This window comes from Haliaeetus leucocephalus, unplaced genomic scaffold (genome assembly GCF_000737465.1).
Source record: "Haliaeetus leucocephalus isolate CR32 unplaced genomic scaffold, Haliaeetus_leucocephalus-4.0 Scaffold795, whole genome shotgun sequence".
Lineage (NCBI taxonomy): Eukaryota > Metazoa > Chordata > Aves > Accipitriformes > Accipitridae > Haliaeetus > Haliaeetus leucocephalus.
In genome coordinates, this window is record NW_010973231.1 from 2,787,595 (window position 1) to 2,805,710 (window position 18,116).

Below are 18,116 nucleotides of genomic sequence, written 5' to 3' on the forward strand. Positions count from 1 at the left end.
ACTGTTTTTTAAACGGAGTTTGAGGATACAGATGTTTGGATTCCTCTGACCGGGCATTATTCAATGCCTTTTGGAAACTTCTGGCTTGTCATGGTGTGACGCTCTGGGGAACCTTTTCAAAAGCTAGCCGCAATCATGGCCCATGTCCGAAGGCACGGAAACCTCCATTTTTATATACTTATGTTTTAACTAAAAAGATTCCCAACCGGAAAGTTGCGACTTGTCAGCACACAACACCGATGTTGAGCTAATCCTTTTATGGTTTCCTTTTCAAAGGTAGACCATTAGCTCGTCGTTCTCTAGTACTCTGTTAAAATGGTGGAACTGCATTTTAATGGGATGCTGGCAACAGGAATCATGCAACAAAATCCCTAAATGTCATTACTATGAGCTGCCAGAATCAGCCCCTCGTGGCCCCAAACAAAATGTCTTTTATCAGTATGGCTTTTTGCCAAGTCTCTGCTGTCCAGCTCAAGGCACTAACTGGATTAAACAAAAACAATAAAAACAGCAGCAAAAAGAAAACGCTGCACAAAAGGGATTATAAGCAGGAAGAGAAACATAAAGTACCTCTTTAGACTCCAGGCAAAACTCTGTTGTTCCCACCTGATCAAGCCCAGGGACAGCAATATCTAGCACAGCACTCCTAAGAAACTGTCTCCTGTACCTCATAAGCCGTTTCTTAAGAAACTTCTCCCGTATATCCCTGACTTTCTGATTTTACCGTACGTTTCATCAATATTTCACTACTACTTCCTTCTACATTTGCTGGATGCTTATGCCAGGAGCTAACTTTAACAGGGCTTCTGCATTTTTGTATGACGAAAGAGTGCCACCATAAACAGATACTCTCTACGCTCATTCCTACAAAATGTGCTCAGTATTCATCTCCTCCTTTAGGAACTCACCAGATGCAATGATTTTTTGATATAACTGCAGGATTTATCATGAATCTTTAACAAAGGCTTTTCATCCCAAGATGCGAAAAAACAAATTTCATCTCAACGTGCAAGGACAGGCATTTTAACATAAAGCCAACAAAACTGGATGTCAGACAACCAGTAAAATTGAAGCAATGTCTTTTCATAATAGCGGAGCTAAAAAAACTGTTTACACACAGACACCTAAGCTTATGCTTGAAATGAATAGGGAACCAAAGACGTCAAAGACTGTAGAGACTCCCATAATCAAAACCAGACGTCAAAACACACTCTGACAGGTTTGGCAAGTTGTGATTCTCGCAGAAAAGGTACAGTTGTGGGCTGATCTACCACCAGGTCTCTCAAAACATTTTCCAAGCAGCAGATCTGCTCTGCAAGGGTGGAAAGCCCATCCTAGACAACAAATGAGAACAGCATGATCCCAAGACCAACCACAGACCAGTAAGGACTGGTGGGAAGCATACAGCTTGATCGCAGCATCTTGTGAGTTCAAAACACTGACCGAATGTTCAGAAAGCAGAGGCACTACAGAGCCTATATCTGCATAATACAGGATGAAGAGCTGCAGATCGTTTGCACACCGAAGGCAGCTCAGTTCCACCTCTCACAGGTTGACAGAAAAGTGGGACAGAAGACATCCTCATAAATCTGATCTCATGGAAAAATTGGCACAGCCCAAAACCACCAGCAGGCACTTCTTGGACAGAAGAGCCCATGACTGTAACACCCCTCGATCACACTGAAGACTTGCCGATAAACCAAAGGTAGGGATTAAGGTTCCCAGTTTAGACGAGGTATTTCAGCTTTATGCAGCAGTAAGAGACCATACCACTGTGATCAGAATAGCTCTCCTATAATCAAATCAAAAGCCAATCTGAGAAAAGAAAAACAAACCAACCCTAAACCATACCACTAAAAGCTGAAAACTCAACACCCCAGGAGATTTGCATCTCCAGTATTTTTTATAAATCCACGTGAAAAAGGTAGGAACAGAGCCAGAGACAAGCAGAAATATGTTAGGATTGATTAAAGCATCATCCTATGTCTTCACTGAGTATCAGTGTGTCTATCTGCACTATAACTTTATATTTATATTACACATTAGAAATGTTACTTTATATCAGAGCTGCAAATAACTATCTTTCCTAAGTGAACCTAAGTTCACTTAAAAATTAAAAGCAAAATGGCGTTATTATTCTGTTCAATTTCTTAAACTATGGCAAAGTTTTTCCATGCTATTTGTATCCTACATAATATGCCTCTCCAGGTTTTAATTATGAAACGCTAAATAAATCCCATGAGCAAACGCTTATTCGTAACTGTCTGCTGAGTTCCTATTTGTAATTCCAGCTAATTACTTCCCCTGTCAGGAAAATATTCTCTGAAGTCCCAAGACGCCACACAAGTACCTCAATCTCGTTCATTTTACATCTCCCAGTGTTCAATACAGAAAATGTAAATTCATTTGGCTACTGCTGGAAGAGTAAGAAACTTGAAATAATCTCTGCACTGTCAGCAGGTCTTTACCTTGTGTGCTTAATCCCCGTTACCATGGTGATATTTAATTGCACAGACACCCAGTTTGATTGGTTTATTTTAAATTGAAGTTTTTCTGTGGAACGGCACAGGATCCTAGCGAACATTAGATAAATGGCTTTCAAAATATTGCAGTGAGTCATATTGTTGTCAGTGAGTAGATTAATTTGAGTTCTGTTAAACTATTTCTTTACTTTAATCTTACACATATATGACAACATACATAATATGAAGATTTTTACCATTAGATTGGGAGCTGAGCATTTGGAGTATAATTAAGCAGTATTTTATTGTAAGAAGGGCAATTAAAACCTAAATGAGAATTAAAATTCAGTAAGCTTTTGTTGGTAGTATCATTTTGTCTTTCTAAAACAAATTACCTTGCTGTTCTACAATAACAATCCAGATAAGAACCTTTTACAGTAGGCTTCTACTTGATTTTCTTTACAGAAAACTGTAAATATATTAATATGACAGAAATGAAGCCAAAAGGATAAATACAGTTTCTCTGCTGGCTTTTATATACCTCAGCATGCAGTGCCTTAGTATATGAATGACTGCTGGAAAGCATCGTCAATATGGCATTTCCTGGCACAGCATAACATATTAGAAAACTTGTTTTAAATTCTGTACGTACACTATGATGAACTGGTGTTCTTCATCTGTGCTATTTAAACAGCAGCAATATACTGCGATAATACTCACTCCTTTTTTCTGCTCTATAACCTGGCTTTAGCGCATTTTTGTCTTAATGCCGCAACTGAAGGCCTGGGGGAAATTTCACCTAGCCTTTGCTGTGAAAGGTCCCAGTTCCATCACCGAGTATCAGAAAGCTTTACCTAATTTATTTTTTCCAAGCTTGTGGCCACTAAGGCCCCAAGGTACAGCCTGCAGGATCATTCTACCTTTCTGGTGTTTCAGGGACTGCTTTACCCTCTTTCTTTTTAAAGGCTATCAACTAGCCTGGTTCTATTTCATATGCAGAACCTCTGTGTTTGCACCACTGGGGATACCAGCACGTGACCCGAGATAAGACTTACAGCTTCTTAGGAACCACCACCGCTCTCCCAACCACCTGCATGGCTTTGCAGAACCAGACCTTGAAGCTTTGAATCTCGATTCTGTAGGGACCACACTCTGTTTTACAAGAGAGATGTTTGAAAAAGCAGACTCCGACTGGGGCTATCATTCTCACGCAAACTTTTCACAAGAATTAATTTGTTTTACGCTCCCAGGAAGGGTACCTTTCTCACCTCCATATATTGTGACCTTGGGTTAACATACCTTGATTTTTTTTTTTTTTTTCTATACAGGTTCTGCTCCAGAAGTTTTATTCTACTTCCTAATCTACCTTCAAACCCACAAGAATAAGAGTTTTCAGGATGCAATACTTCTCTGAATTTCAAGGTGTCCCCATCCAGTTTGTGTTTGGAGAAAACACTAGAGACTAAATCAGAAACACAGTTCAGAAATCTGTGCTGTTACAGAGGCCTGAAGTACGCGATTCCCTGTACTCCACTTAGGCACAATTACATCCAAGCAACCCCAGGCTAACGACTGAGCAAAAGCTTCTTCTCTTCTGAGTAGTCCCACCTACATTCATACCTTCTTGTGTAACTCCCCTCACCTTTCCAGTGTGAGGAATCCTCTTGGTTCAGCAAGTGATGGTTGCACGTGTGTGCAGAGAGGACTCGGAAAGGGCGACCCAGCAAATAGGGAAGAAGCCACGCTGCTGGGGCTGGCTCCCGAATTACTGCACGGCAACTGGCTTAGGTACAGCTGCCTTACAATGCAATGAACTCTCCGTTTTTCCATGCTCTAGTTAAGATAAAATAACCCCACAAACCAGCATCTCCTTGCTATTATTCCCTCCATTATAACAATGATTTATCCCAGTCGATATTAACATCATTTTGTCTGTCATATTTATGCCTGCCGTATTTATGGCTAGAGCAACAGTTCTCTGTGAAGAAAGGATGATTGTTAAAACATCCTCTCTCTTCAGGAGGTTGAGCTGATTTCACAATACTTTCTTTTTCACCATATGCCTGAGTTGTCTCTAGGCAGACCACCGACACAAACAGGTTGCTATATAATTTTCCTCCTTCTCCTTTCTAATTATTCAGGTTTGCTTTAAAAAGTCATTTGTGTTTGTGTGTCCCTGCTGCTGCTTGTCTCTTCTAGCCCCACTCCCCCTTCCACCATACGATCCTGTCCTTGAGCAGGTCAAACCCTCAGCAACAGAAAGCAAATTTGTATGCAGTCTGAAAGGAGCATAGCAGAACTCCTTCTCTAATAGCACACTATTCATATCAAAAGTCCATATTAGTGACAAGGGAATTAAAAAAAAAAGAGAGAGAGAGAGAAAAAAACAAGAATTGCCATACCAATCAGACCTGTTGTCCGCCTGGTCCAGTATCCTTTCTCTGACAGCACTCAGTACCTGCTTCAGAGGAAGGTGCAAGAAATCTTGTAATTATAGAATAACCTGATTAATACAGGAAGTTTCGTCCTAGCCCTTGGCAGTCAGCAGCTGACTCACCCGCTTGTCTGAAACATATGATTTTATATCTGCTCTAATTTTTTTTTTTTTTTAATCCTATGTCATTTAATAGTGGAAGTCTCGTTACAAATGTATATTGCAAATGTACATTTGAATCCTATGAAGCATTTTAGGCTTTACTGTAACCTGTAGCTGAGAGTTATATTTGCTAATTATATAGGTTGTACTATTTTTATCACCGTTAAACTGCCTGCCATTCAATCTCATTGGATGTCCCTTTTAGGGACGTGGGAATAACTGGGCCAGAGAGCGTGATTCCACTGCCTGCTCCCTCGGCTCCTCACCTGGGAGTGGAGATGCCCGAAGCGGCACACCGCAGTCAGCCTTTGGCTTGAGGCATTATCCTGGCACACAGAGAGCCTCCATTCACATCCCTCATCTGAATCGGAAAGAGAAGGAAATGAATCTTCTTTTCGACAGCCTACATAAGTGCAAGTGCTCTCATGCCAGCTGGGGGAGGACAGAGCAGCAGCAGCGATGTTGCTCCTGTTTTTGCGAATGCCACATAAATCCTTCAGTGAACCTAGTCAACATTGTTTCTGTACTTAGAGATGGAGTGTAATGCATTCAGTAAAGTGCTATATAACACCATACCTACAGGGCAGAAGGTGGCTCCTGTGGCTTTAAACTTTCATTATGGCCTTAGGTACTAAGGTAGTCGTAGGTACAAATAACAGCAGCCTTTTCAAAACCCAGGAAGATGAACAATACTGCAACAACAATCAAGGCTTTCACTATATTTTATATCTTTTGATTGTTTTCAGAACCTTCCGACAGAGTAAACCCCAGAGAAATATTCTGAGAATGGACTAAACCACCGATAGGCATGTACAACCTGCAGAACGTATGGACAAGAAGGTTTGGGGTAGGGCTAGACACACCAAAGAAAATTAAAAAAAAAAAAAAAAGTCTGATCCTCTTCCGTGCTTATTTATTTTGGAGTAAACTGATTAGCAGGCTGTGAGCCTCAGTTTTGCATCTGGCATAAATTAGTGGCCCTTAATAAGCAGGATGCTTGATTGATATGCCATTAATATCATCAACGATTGTGTTCTGCCATTCCACACAGCTGGCCAGCTATGAGAACTGGGTGTACAAGGAGGACCACGCAGACCAGACAGGATGCACGCAACACGCACGGAGGCACTCCACCTTTCAGAAACTTCAATGAGCTTCCTCTTCTAAGCAGAGCAAGCGCTGCAAGAGTAAGTTGAAGACTACTAAAGAAAATTTAGATAAGTATTTGAGTATAGGAGGATAACATGGCTTTGCTGTATTGTAAAGAAATATTGTGCTTCAAGAATTTAGGATGTTGTGAGCTGCACTAGCTACCAAAGAACACAAACACATTAACCTCTGTTTTAAGTATAAGGCAAAAGTTGGCATTCAAGAATTTCATATTTGGGGAACAGCATAGTTACTAAGACAAGGAAGGACAACCAAAATGTAATGATTTCACAAGCCAAAAATCATGGAGCTGATATTACATGCAGGATAACATACCTTAGAGGAAAAAAGAATTCAGTTTGCCAGATACACCTGGAAGAAGTCTGGAAGAACTTAGTGTTACTAAATACAAAAGCACCAGTGAAAAACAACAGCAGATGCTCAAGATATCAAAATATGTTGTGGCACGTTCAACTGGCATAGCAACCATGTCATACTAACACAACAGAATTCGGAAAGACTTCTGACAAGTAGGTCTCTCCCAGCTCTGCTGTGTGCTCTGGGGACTGACCTGTGGTTTCAAGCCAAGCAGTAATGCTGCAGGCTTTGATCTCTGGGTGTGCTGTCTTTTATTTCACGCCTGGGGTCCCAGCTGTTTGCTCAGTTTATTCCAGAGTGGAGCACAGAAGCAAGCTAATATGCATGAAGTACAGATGGTCAGGGTCCTTGGAGTAAAATAGGGAGGAAATCAAACTGGTAACGCAGACAGACCTTGTCATCCTCTCTGAGGCAATAACAAGAGTTAAAGTAAACATGATCAATAGCATCTCTTGCAAATAAGGATATGGCAACATGGTGACCTAACAGACACCTCTAAAAATTTATTTTAAGAGTGTAATAACTAACTACTCCTTAGTGGGACCACTGTGCTTTGAGTCCACATAGGAAGAGCTACGCTTCCTTTCAGTTAATTCCATTTCAGACTCTAGTCTTTATTTGAATGATAGCAGCCAGATCCACAAAAACACCAAAGCACCTTTGACCTTAGGAATTAAACAGGAATAGGAATCAAAAGGGTGTGACTTTCCATGGCAGCAAATGTTACTTCAACTTGCACGTTAGACTGCAGCTGTAAGGCAGCTTAAGCCAACACAAGTCGGTTGCAGCCTTGTTCCCACACGAGTCAGGTATTTCAGTGTGTCAGTAAAGCTGCTCATCGCCTGGCATGAGCCATGCTCCAAGCAGGAGGCTGGACCAGCTGACCTTCAGAGGTTTCTTCCATCTTAAACTATTCTGCAACTCTGTGGGACCATGTGGAACACTGGCTTAGGGAGCTAAACTGACATAAAATTAATAGCTTTCTCTGTAGGATTCATTTTTTATTAGCTTTTGCCAGTTTATTTCCCTCTACCAACTCCCCTTCAGGTCTGACAAGCAGCAAGACTGACACAATGGAAAGGGCAAAAATGTACAGGTCTGAAAATCAGTAAGATCATAGCGGTGGCGACTTAGGCAAGCTGAAATTGCCGTGAGGCTAAACCCTCTGTGGACAAAATCAGCCCAAACCTTCCTGCTTTGCATGCTATCTCCCTGAAACCCTATATTCACACCAAACACATTCTCATTAAGTTTCATATTTGTATTAAAACCAGTGTTACAGAAATGTCTCATAATCATAAGCTACACAGTGTATATCATAAATGCAAAGAAAATAGGCCTTTAAAATGGTTAGATATACACTGCAAACTATTTCATGTTAAAGGTCCATCTTAATACAGCTTGCGCAGTACAGAAACACACTGGAAGAATACTAGATGATTGTCATCCTCCCATACTGAAATGTATTACTTATCTCATAAGGCTATTTCAAGTAAAAGTGGCAAGTTAAAAGGGAATGGGTGAAGTTCTGAAACTTTAATTTACCATGGCCTAAACTTAAGAAAAAGTGTTTTAGAGGTTGGCAAAATGACCCCAGTTGTGCCATCTGTACAGAAGAGATAATGAATCGATAGCAACATCTCAAAATATTTTGATAAAAGGCTCTGCACACACTCTTACAAAAGCGCTGCCTGGCAATGGAAGCTGTGCTTGATTAGCTCAGGCCATTGGGGCTTTCAGAAATTTGAAAGAAACCAAATTTGCTTCAGCAGAAAGAATAAACTTCTCTTCCCATTCATGCCTTAAAGCATTTGCACCAACACTATATAATTACTTTTCATTTCACCAAAAGATTCTCCTGGATTCTCTGTTCCTCCCACAATTTCAAAATTACAATATGTCTGCTTACAGTTGAATGGATATGTACATATGGCATGAAGTAAATTATTTAACTAAAAAGCAGTTAATGTTGCTATGAATTATGTTATTTGCTTGTACAGAACTCACGCACACGTTTCATTGTGATAATACCTGGTTTATACATCTTTAATCAAAACCAAGCGAAGGATTTGAATTGCTTTTTCTCCTTCAGTGTGATGCAATTTGTTAATCTGTATGGCTATAAAAAGCCTTGGAGACAATATGAGATGCTATCTTGCTGATCTCTCTCCTGCCTTTATTGACATAACTGTCAACCATCATCTCACTATTTCATTCCTAAAATCCAGGGGTGAAAAATGAAGGAAAGAAAATTAAATTCAGTTTTCATTTATGTGGTTTCATGTAGTATTTGCAAAAGCAGTCATTTTGAAAGCCAGAGAGGGCTTCTCCTTGGCCAAATAAAAGGCACTGTAAGGACAGGTACCACATACCTCGACAGAGGAATCGCTGGCCAAGTCACTAGGTATATTCAGACTTTGGTCATTCTTCTACAATGAAGATATACGTCACGTAACTACCCAGTCACATCATAGTAGCTACCTGGGCTGATGTTCACTAGTAACGGTGGATAGCTGGTGATTTGGTACAGCAGTACGTGGTTCCAAATGGGTTCCTGATTTCATTCCGTTTCTGAAGGTACTGGCTTTTAATGCATCCCAGGGGACTGTCATTTCATGTAAGATGCATCATTACTCCGGAGACATGGCTAGTGCATGTGTTACAGCCAATGCTGTTCCTTTAAAACATTTGATACAAGAATATGTACTATAACTCACGCAACGTGTACGTACGAGGCATTGATCAACTTGCACCTAAGACTGCTCTCATATATTGGTGGGTAAGAAAGCCTGGCACAAAATATCAAAGGCTTCTGCAGATCAGCTTCCTCAGAGGTCTCATTCTCTACACCCCTTAAAGCAGCCTATTTTTTTCCCACATGCAGAGAAAAATGGAAGAAAGACCAGGGCCCGAAAGAGAATGGAGAGCAAGCACCTTATAAGAGCATGGAAAAAAAAACCAACTACCACAACAAAACAACAACAACAAGCCTAACATTACTTAAGGCATAATTTGGCACTGCCTGTTATGGATTTTTGTTCCTAGATGCAGTTTTCTGCATTTGAGAGAGGGATATGGCACTTTAAGGTACTAAAAGGCAATCCAAAAAATAAACAAAATAATCATTAGCTGCCGAGAATTAGAAAACATTCCCAAATTGCAAAATTAATGAATACTAATGCACTGCATTTTGTAAACCGCAGCTGTTTATAGCTACATAACAAGTGCAGCATCCCATTATGTGACCAGTGAGAAAAGAGAAGGAATCAAATGTGGTGCCTGTCTTCAGAAGCAGGATATTAATTTTTCAAATTAATCTCAGTCACACAGAGGAGAAAACACCAACAGTCTGCAGAAAAAATGGACACCCAAGGTGTGCAGGTCCCTTCACTAAACAGAAGAAGCAGAGTCATATCTGCACAGTACTTTGGAGGCTCACCTGTACTTCTTGACAAGCCTAATTAGTTCAGGCAGAAAACCTATGCTAATACAGTTATATCGTGCCTGGCATTCAGCTTCACATTGTCCAGTGCTGCACCCGGTGTCTTACAGACATGCAAAGCATGACAAATACTTGTTCAAGGAAGAAAACGACATTTCAAAGTCAGCTTTTGAGCCCTCATTAACCCAGACAACTTGCTCCAATTTGGGCAGGTCTGAAATTGCTCTAAATTTTGAAAGCCTGCAGGACACCACGCTGCTACAAATCTTGCTTTGGCTCCAAAAGCAAATGCCTCCTAGGAAGCCAAGGCACGCACCCTGGGCAAAGGAGGGAGGAAGAGAAAGCAGAGCTCTTATGCTGTACAATTCTATTTTTGCAGATGAAGGATCTTGAGTGAATTAAGGGCTTTTAATGGTCAATTTAAAATAAGTCTGATCCTTCTACTCTGTGTTGAAGGAAAGAATTGTAATTCTCATCCAGAACTTTTTTAAGCACCTATGAGTTTCTAAAGATAAACATAAAAATGAAATAACAATTAAAAAAAGCAACCCTTCACATGAGCAGAATCAAAATGCTAGCCTTAAAAATGGGATGTAAGCTAAAGCAATTAAGGCTGCAAAATCAGGCAACAGTTCTGCTAACTCACCATCATCCATTTTTAGTGAAGAAGTTCCAAAGCCACATAAGAGTACATTTGCTAAAACAGCAAACCGTATTTTATCCAAGCCACTTCAGTGATTTTAAAGAATAATTATGCACAGTTTTCACTCGGAAAAGCCAATTGTGTTTACGATCACATCATCCACATTGACATTTATTTTGCAAACCTTTAAATTCAGAGCTAAAGGACTATGGGCAATCTAAGAATTAGAATATTTACTATACAGAATCAAAATATACACTTTCTCATTACAAGTATAATGAATATATTAAACAAACAGCTCACATGGCAGAGATGGAGGAGAATTATTAGTCTCAGTCAGAACTGACCTTTTGCCTCATTCTTTAAACATGGCATTTTTATTTTTATTTTTTTGTTAATGACATTTGCTGTAATTCCTTGACGAATTACAGGTCCTTATATTATCAGCGTTTTCTTGGGTAAATGAAATAACCAAGTACCAAAACAAGGCGCAGTAAAGTACAGTCAGAACTATTTCTGTGCAACAAATCAAAGCAGTGTAGGGCTGAAACAGGAATTAGGATTCCAAGGAGATAGTCAAAAGCAGGGCTGCAGACTGCACAGCTGACACTGCCCACTTACTTGATGAAGTAGTCTCTTCCATCTCTGTTTGCCGTCATCTCCCATCCATAAGGTGTCCCCTGGTTCAAGCTCCAGGTCCCTGAAGGGTGAGGCCAGCCTGAAGACTTGTTCCTGTGGCTGCAATTTTGGGGGGGGTGGGGGGGGGGGGGGAAGAGGAAAAAAAAAAAAAAAGTTATTTGTCTGTTGTATTTATTCTTCCAATTTACTTATTTCACATCGCTCACTCGGCATCCAAATACTTTCACAGCTGTGAAATATACAGCCAAAACCCAGGCAAGGGAAAACAGGTTAGCAGGTCTACTTATGTTTGTAATATTCTTCCAGTCAGTAGAAAGATACACTGTCATTTCTAACCGTCTTTGAGTTCAAGCCTTTGGCCGGTGTATCTGTCATACCCCATCAGTCTCACATTCACAATACTCATTTTCAACTGTTTTTAATACAAGGGACGGGGAGCATTTTCATTCCTCGCCATCCCCTGTTCAAATGCCAGCTCTCAGTACAGCCTTAGCAAAAAAATCCAACAAACCAAACCCAATGCACCACACGGCTGCAGATCACACGCGTGGTGCATTACCTGGCACGAGAAGGAACATCAACACCCATACTCGCAGCTAGCAAACCATTTTTTGTTTCATGCGTTGGAATGAAGAAAGGCTGTAAGACTTCTGCCTACGGATGCTAAATTGATTCAATATGCAGATGTTGTTGCACGTGACTGCTGTCCATTAAGCTCTTCCTCCAAATAACTTTTAAAAGGCTGCAGTATCTCCGAGCACACACAGTTCCGTACCACTGCTCGAGCACTCTCTGCTGGTATTCCCACTGCTGAGCAAGGGCCAAGGCATGCCAGCTTAAATAAAGGAGTAACTTACACTGCTCTCCTAACTAAGGGAGACACAGCAGCACGCCCAAGCGACAGTATTTCCCCACTAGATCAGAAACATTTTGTGAGGTGCCATCTACTGACTCCGTATACAAAAAAGATACGGCTAGCAAGAATCCCCCATAGTTTCCCACAGGAACCCCCAACTTTCGCACTGATGTTTTACCCCTCACTGGCAGGAATTAAGCTAGATGTTACCACACATTCCCACTTTCTGCTGTGGGACTTAGAGGTACAGAAGGCCACAAGTAGGTCTTTCAGCAAAATTAATCAAGTCATTAATATCTATGTACAATCTGAATAAGAGAAAGAGCAGGAAAAAGAGGCAGGGCAACCAAAGATGCTAAAGACCAGCTGAGAGCACATCACAGACAGGCAAAGATGAATCCGCATGCAACACTGAATACACTCTGAAATTTAGACAGGCAAACCAAAACCACACAGAATACGAGCAAGTTTTGAATTAGTTGCCTTCTCTCTCTCTGCCTTTTCTCAACCCATCCAACATATTACAGCTCAGTTTTACTTGCTAGATTTAAGTTCAAATGTTAGCAAGGAACTTACTATCTCTCACCTTAGAGATGTAAGAACTTATTTCCTTTAGAGAAACAGAGCACAATGTAACCTGATGAACACTCTTCTGAAGGAACAGAATTGGTCTCCATGGACGACTCAACAATTCATTGCAAATTGCTAAACTCAACAAAGTTGTACATAGTTAATCTTTCCCAAAGGGGGAACGCATCATTAAAAACAAACTAGCTGCTTCCCCCTCCCCCTTTATTTCAAGGATTAATCACTACTGAGAAAAGATATGGTGCTTCAAAATATAATTTACAAGTAAAGCATTACAATGGAGTGCTAGATACCATCTGATTTACCTATTACATTAAGTTCTCTATCTTCAAGGAGTAGAAAAACATTTCTGTTAGCATATTCAAACATGGGTATTTGCCATAAGACACGGCTTAAGTCTAATATTTGAACATGCTAGAAATCTTAACAAAATTACAGTTACTTATGGCTAAAGAAACACATAAATGTCAGATATGCTACACCACCCCAGATAAATGCAACTAACTCATTCCTCATCAAAGGAATGAATTAAAAAAACAGGCATCTGAGGAAAGAAAACAAATACTTTCAACACTCTCTCACGCAGTTTCATGTAAAGTTGAGCTTAAGTATTCTTGTTTCTCCATATGCTTGACAGAGGGAGAAAGGCTGGTCCCTTCTTCTACATGGGAACCATCCTACAATCTAAGAATGACAGCTTAACTACATCTGTAGACTTCAAATTACACTTTAGAGTATTTGGGATCCTAAACACTGCAGTTAACCAAATAAAGTAGAAAGTAACCTATTTTATCTGGACTATAAAGGGATACCTGTGCATTGAACAACTTTTCACTTTAAATGTGTTTTACAACCTCTGTGCTATAGTTTCTCCATCTGTAAAATGGGCACAGTAACATTTAAATTCCCAGGTAAAGCACATCAAACTTCTATTATCAGATAATTTATAGGAGCGCAGGGCAGCGATGATGATCAATACTACTCCTCTCTGCATTCAAACTAAGGGCTCGTCTTTGTACGCATTATAACATTAGTGGATTTTAAGGTAAATGTAATTCCCCTGAAAGCTTTCGTTAAGCCCTTAAAACATTAATGGTGCCAGAACCTTTCATATATGATGGGTAATAACTGTCCTACTTAACTAGAGATATGTCTGTATCTGATCTAGTCCTCCAGACTTTCTTACAATCAGTGGGAGAGAAATTAGCACTTGAGACACAGTATACACCTACATTAGATGTGTGCAACTTCAACGAGATGGCTCCACAGGAAAAAAATAAAAACAGAATGTTTCCTATAGTCATTGTACAATTCAATAATAACCAATAATTCCCAGCTGCCTGTACAGTCTGAAAAAATGAGAGAATGAACTGCATTATTTCTTTTTGTGCACCTCCATCCACTTGTTGAATATTATTCTGCTTGTCTGCAAGGATTCTGTTCAATTGCCACTAGGAAGGGCAAAAGATGGCAAAGATGAGATAAATGCCAGAAGGAACATCAAAGGCTCCAGAGGAAACCATAAGCAGGTCAGGCATTTCACCTGGGGGAAGCACAAAGGCATCTTGGCAGGCTTTAAGTCAAGAGGATGCCTCGGTGGCGAGGAATATCATCACCCAGTCCAAATCCTACCTCCCTGCGCGTGATCTCGGATAAATCCCTCAGCTCGCTGATCACCATTTGCCATTTCCTTCCCTCACAGGCAAAGGAGGAGGAGCATACCAAGACTGCCTAGGTTTCTGGAAGACTTGCACGCTTCCAAAGAGCAGAGAGAGAAAGAAAACCTCAGCAAGTCCGCCTGCAGAGGAAGGACTGGCACCTCTGTAACTCCCTGCTTGCCGTCCATCACCACCCCTGCTTGCTCACGGCAATCGGACCTGCTGCCGGAGCGCCTGCTGCAGCACGGCTCTTAGGTGGCAAACTTCGTCGTGAGAGCTTAGGCCAGCATCACGCCAGCAGGTCTGAGAACAAGGCAGCGTTAGCTACAATATCCCATCAACCTCTGCTTGTGACGTTCTTGCTGCGGCAGGATAAAACCTGACCCCTCTGAAATGCGTCACGTTGAACAATCGGTTCATTAGATGCTTCACGTTGAACAATCAGTTCATTAGATCACCAACGCGGCATATAAGGAACCACCATGCCCTATGGAGGGACCTTCTGACTGAGAATGCAATAGCTGCGCCACAGCGAACATCCTCAGGTCAGACGTTTTTCTGTCCCATGCTTGAGGCACAACTGAAGCATGAGTTCATACGTAAAGTCTCCTGTACGGTATCAGCAGTAAGCCACTTCCATGATATGCAGAACATACTCAGCATAAACCACGGTACAAACAAGAAGTGAAAGTCTGTAATAGTATCCACCTCTATTTCAAAGATCAAAACTAGAACAGTTTGAATATTTAAAGCACACTATTAGAGCCTAATATCCAGACCAGTTTAATGTTAATGCTGAAAGGAGAAAGCAACACCATTCATTTTTTAAGACACTGAAAAATCAAACATTTAAATTTTCTGGAAAATTAAATTTAAAAAAAAAAGGCATCTACAGAGTCGGACAATAAGCATTTAAATTTTGCCCAAAACTTTTTTTTTTAACCAGCAACTGGAGATTCCTCTCAGTAGGTCTTTGTTACAGAAATCTTGACAGACTTTTTAATTCTACCAATAGCCCAAGCCTGTAAATTTTGTTATAAGTGTAGTGCTTCCCCGAACTGGTGGAAATGAAGCTCTCAGGCTGTAATTTTAAGACAGCATAAACTGGCACTGAGACAAAAGCAGCATTCCTGTCCTCCCAGCAACAGACAGTCCTACATCATATCACAGTTGCTCTTGAGTCAGTGGAAGTAAACTGCTTCACCTTAAAACTAGCAGCTATTTTTTCCATTCAGATTCATCTCTGCCTACTCCATGGCCTCACAGATGGCCACATGGCAGCAAAAACGAAGGGCAGGAGAAAAACTGCCCGCTTCAGATAGTCCTCAGGCAAAGACAAGACAGAAAGCACTCGACTAAAATGGAATGCCCCAACTGTATGTAGCATATTTAATGTCTACTGGGGCATAACACACCGTATACAGGATTAGTGTGCCTACCCACCCCAAAGATGGACATCATGTTTACGTTTACCCTTTTCCATGGACAAGGGACACCAAAATCCTTGTTACCTTAGGAATGATGTTGGACACAGAGTTGGGAGGTCTGCCATATTACTGGGGTAGTTTTTACTCCCTTGCTGAAGAATGCCAGCTTGCACTCTGCTGTGCAATTTGAACACAGCAATAAAAAGTAGTAGCAACCTTGAAACCCTCCACTGCTCTTTTTTGGGGGAATAATTTGAAGAAGGCAGAAACCTGGTTAGTGTTGGTCACAGTGACCTTCATTCCCGCTCCCGGCAATCCTTTACTGGGCGAGGAGAGGATGCACTTTTTAAATTTGTTTGGGTTTTGGTAGCTCTCTCATTCCATGATTATCACTTTCCCTGATTGACACTGGCATGATAAAGGTGTCCATCTGTATTCTCATGGCTGTCTGCCACTTTCTGTTTGATGCTCTCTCACTTTTGCAGTGGTGAACAATTTCTCCTTTTTTACCTTCTCCATGCCACTTACAATTCAGTAGAGCTCTAACATACCCCACCACCAACCTCAACCGTCTCCACCGCAGGCTCAGGAGTCCTGACCTATACAGCTGTTCCTTGTACAAAGGTTTTCACAGGCTTGATCACTGTCATCGTCCTTCTCTGAAATCCTTCCAGTTCTGCGCCTCTGTTGAGACAGGAGTTTGGGCTTGCACTCAGGTTACAGCTTATACTGATGGGCTGCCTCTTTGGTAAAAATCCAGAAGCAGGTATCTCAAGATGTAGTTGAAGACCATCTCTGGCATCTAGGGTCTTAGTGAAGAGCTAGAGATTCAGCTCTATTCTAAAGTAGACATCTGAATTTGCCAGTTTTCTACCCGTGTTGACTAGCCCTCCACTAAGTGTGATTTGGAGCTTTGACATCTGGGTGTAGAGACCAAAATTTGAATTTCAAGCATATGAATCTGGAGATGAATTCTACACCACCCTCTGAAGAACCCTTTGCAACAAACAGTGAGCCCTTATCTTTAAACTGCTGTGTAACGCAATAAAGTGGGCAATTTTTATCATCTTATTATTTATTTCCCATTCTATACCCCCTTCCAAAACACCTAGGAGCACCAAACCTAGTGCAAACACCTTCCAAGCTCCTGGTACCATTAGTTTTAAGTGAGAAATTTTACACTACATTTATCAAATGAGCTCTTTTAATATCAAAATCTTTAGAATTTGGGGGTAGATACTATCTGTCAATTTGTTACCATTTGTTTCAGTGATCTGATCTCTAAGATCACTTACTAACTTTTCAGGTTGAGGTATATCTTCCAAAAAGTCCCCAGTAGAGAAGCTCCCCTTGGTAAGCCCCCTCCAACACATCGCTGCAAAAAATACTTATCTTTCTTTATCCTCTGGCCTTATTTTTTCCAAGTGTTGCTTTTACTGAATGAGTATCTGTTAGTTCACAGACTCTAGCAAAAGCTGAAGTTATCCACAGTTTCTGATAGAAATCTTCATAATTGTGTGAAATCTCTGTATGTGGAGCCATGTATAACCCCCCTAAATATAAATAATTTGAAATATTAATATTCTATGCATGTTTCCTCTTTAGTTATTAGTAACATTTTAAGCATCCACCTTGGATTTCCTCTGCTGGATTAAAATAGTAGAAGGATTATATTCTAATCTTTTAAAGCAATCCCTTGAACAACACAGCTGTAACTGCAGTGGATGAGTAAAGTTACAGAACTTGGACCATGAAGAGTCACAGTATAATGCCGTGTTTACCACTTGGATATTTAATGTTTTGGCATCATCTTGTTTAACACCTTGATTATTGTGATAGTACTTCCTTATTTACAGCACTTCTTTATTCCTGAAAGCACGATTGACAGGGGGGTTGGTGACTGACTCAAGGCTGACCATCTAACACAAGTAACTCAGCATTGCTAGTGGACTAATAGCGTTGATACACTGGCTTCCTTTATGTTACCATACGGAGAAAAACTTCTGAGTTTTGAGTCTTGGTGTGTACCCTGACTTCATTTTAACTCTCTACTGGTATAAAAGCCAGTTCTCTGCCTCCCACATGCCGATACAGAAGTCGGTCCCTCTCCAACCCATCATAAAAGGAAGACATCCTGAACAAAAGCCACGTTACACTCCCAAAAGTTGATGGCGAAAGGTTGCGGGGCCCCACAGCCCCCCCTGGGAGGTAAATCTAGCCACAACAATCCCTAGGAGGTACCGAGAGGAACATCAGAGGCACAACATTTTGTATTATT

At 40.8% G+C, this 18,116-nt stretch overlaps 1 protein-coding gene across 1 annotated transcript in view; it reads right to left on the bottom strand.

The window, feature by feature from the left end:
- Window positions 1-11,404, bottom strand: part of FRMPD4 (FERM and PDZ domain containing 4) — a 110,984-nt gene extending 99,580 nt beyond the window's left edge. The window contains exon 1 of the mRNA XM_010581570.1: window positions 11,292-11,404. Coding sequence (XP_010579872.1) covers window positions 11,292-11,329 — 38 coding nt within the window. The 5' untranslated portion in view covers window positions 11,330-11,404. The remainder of the gene's footprint in view (window positions 1-11,291) is intronic.
- Window positions 11,405-18,116: the final 6,712 nt, after the last annotated feature.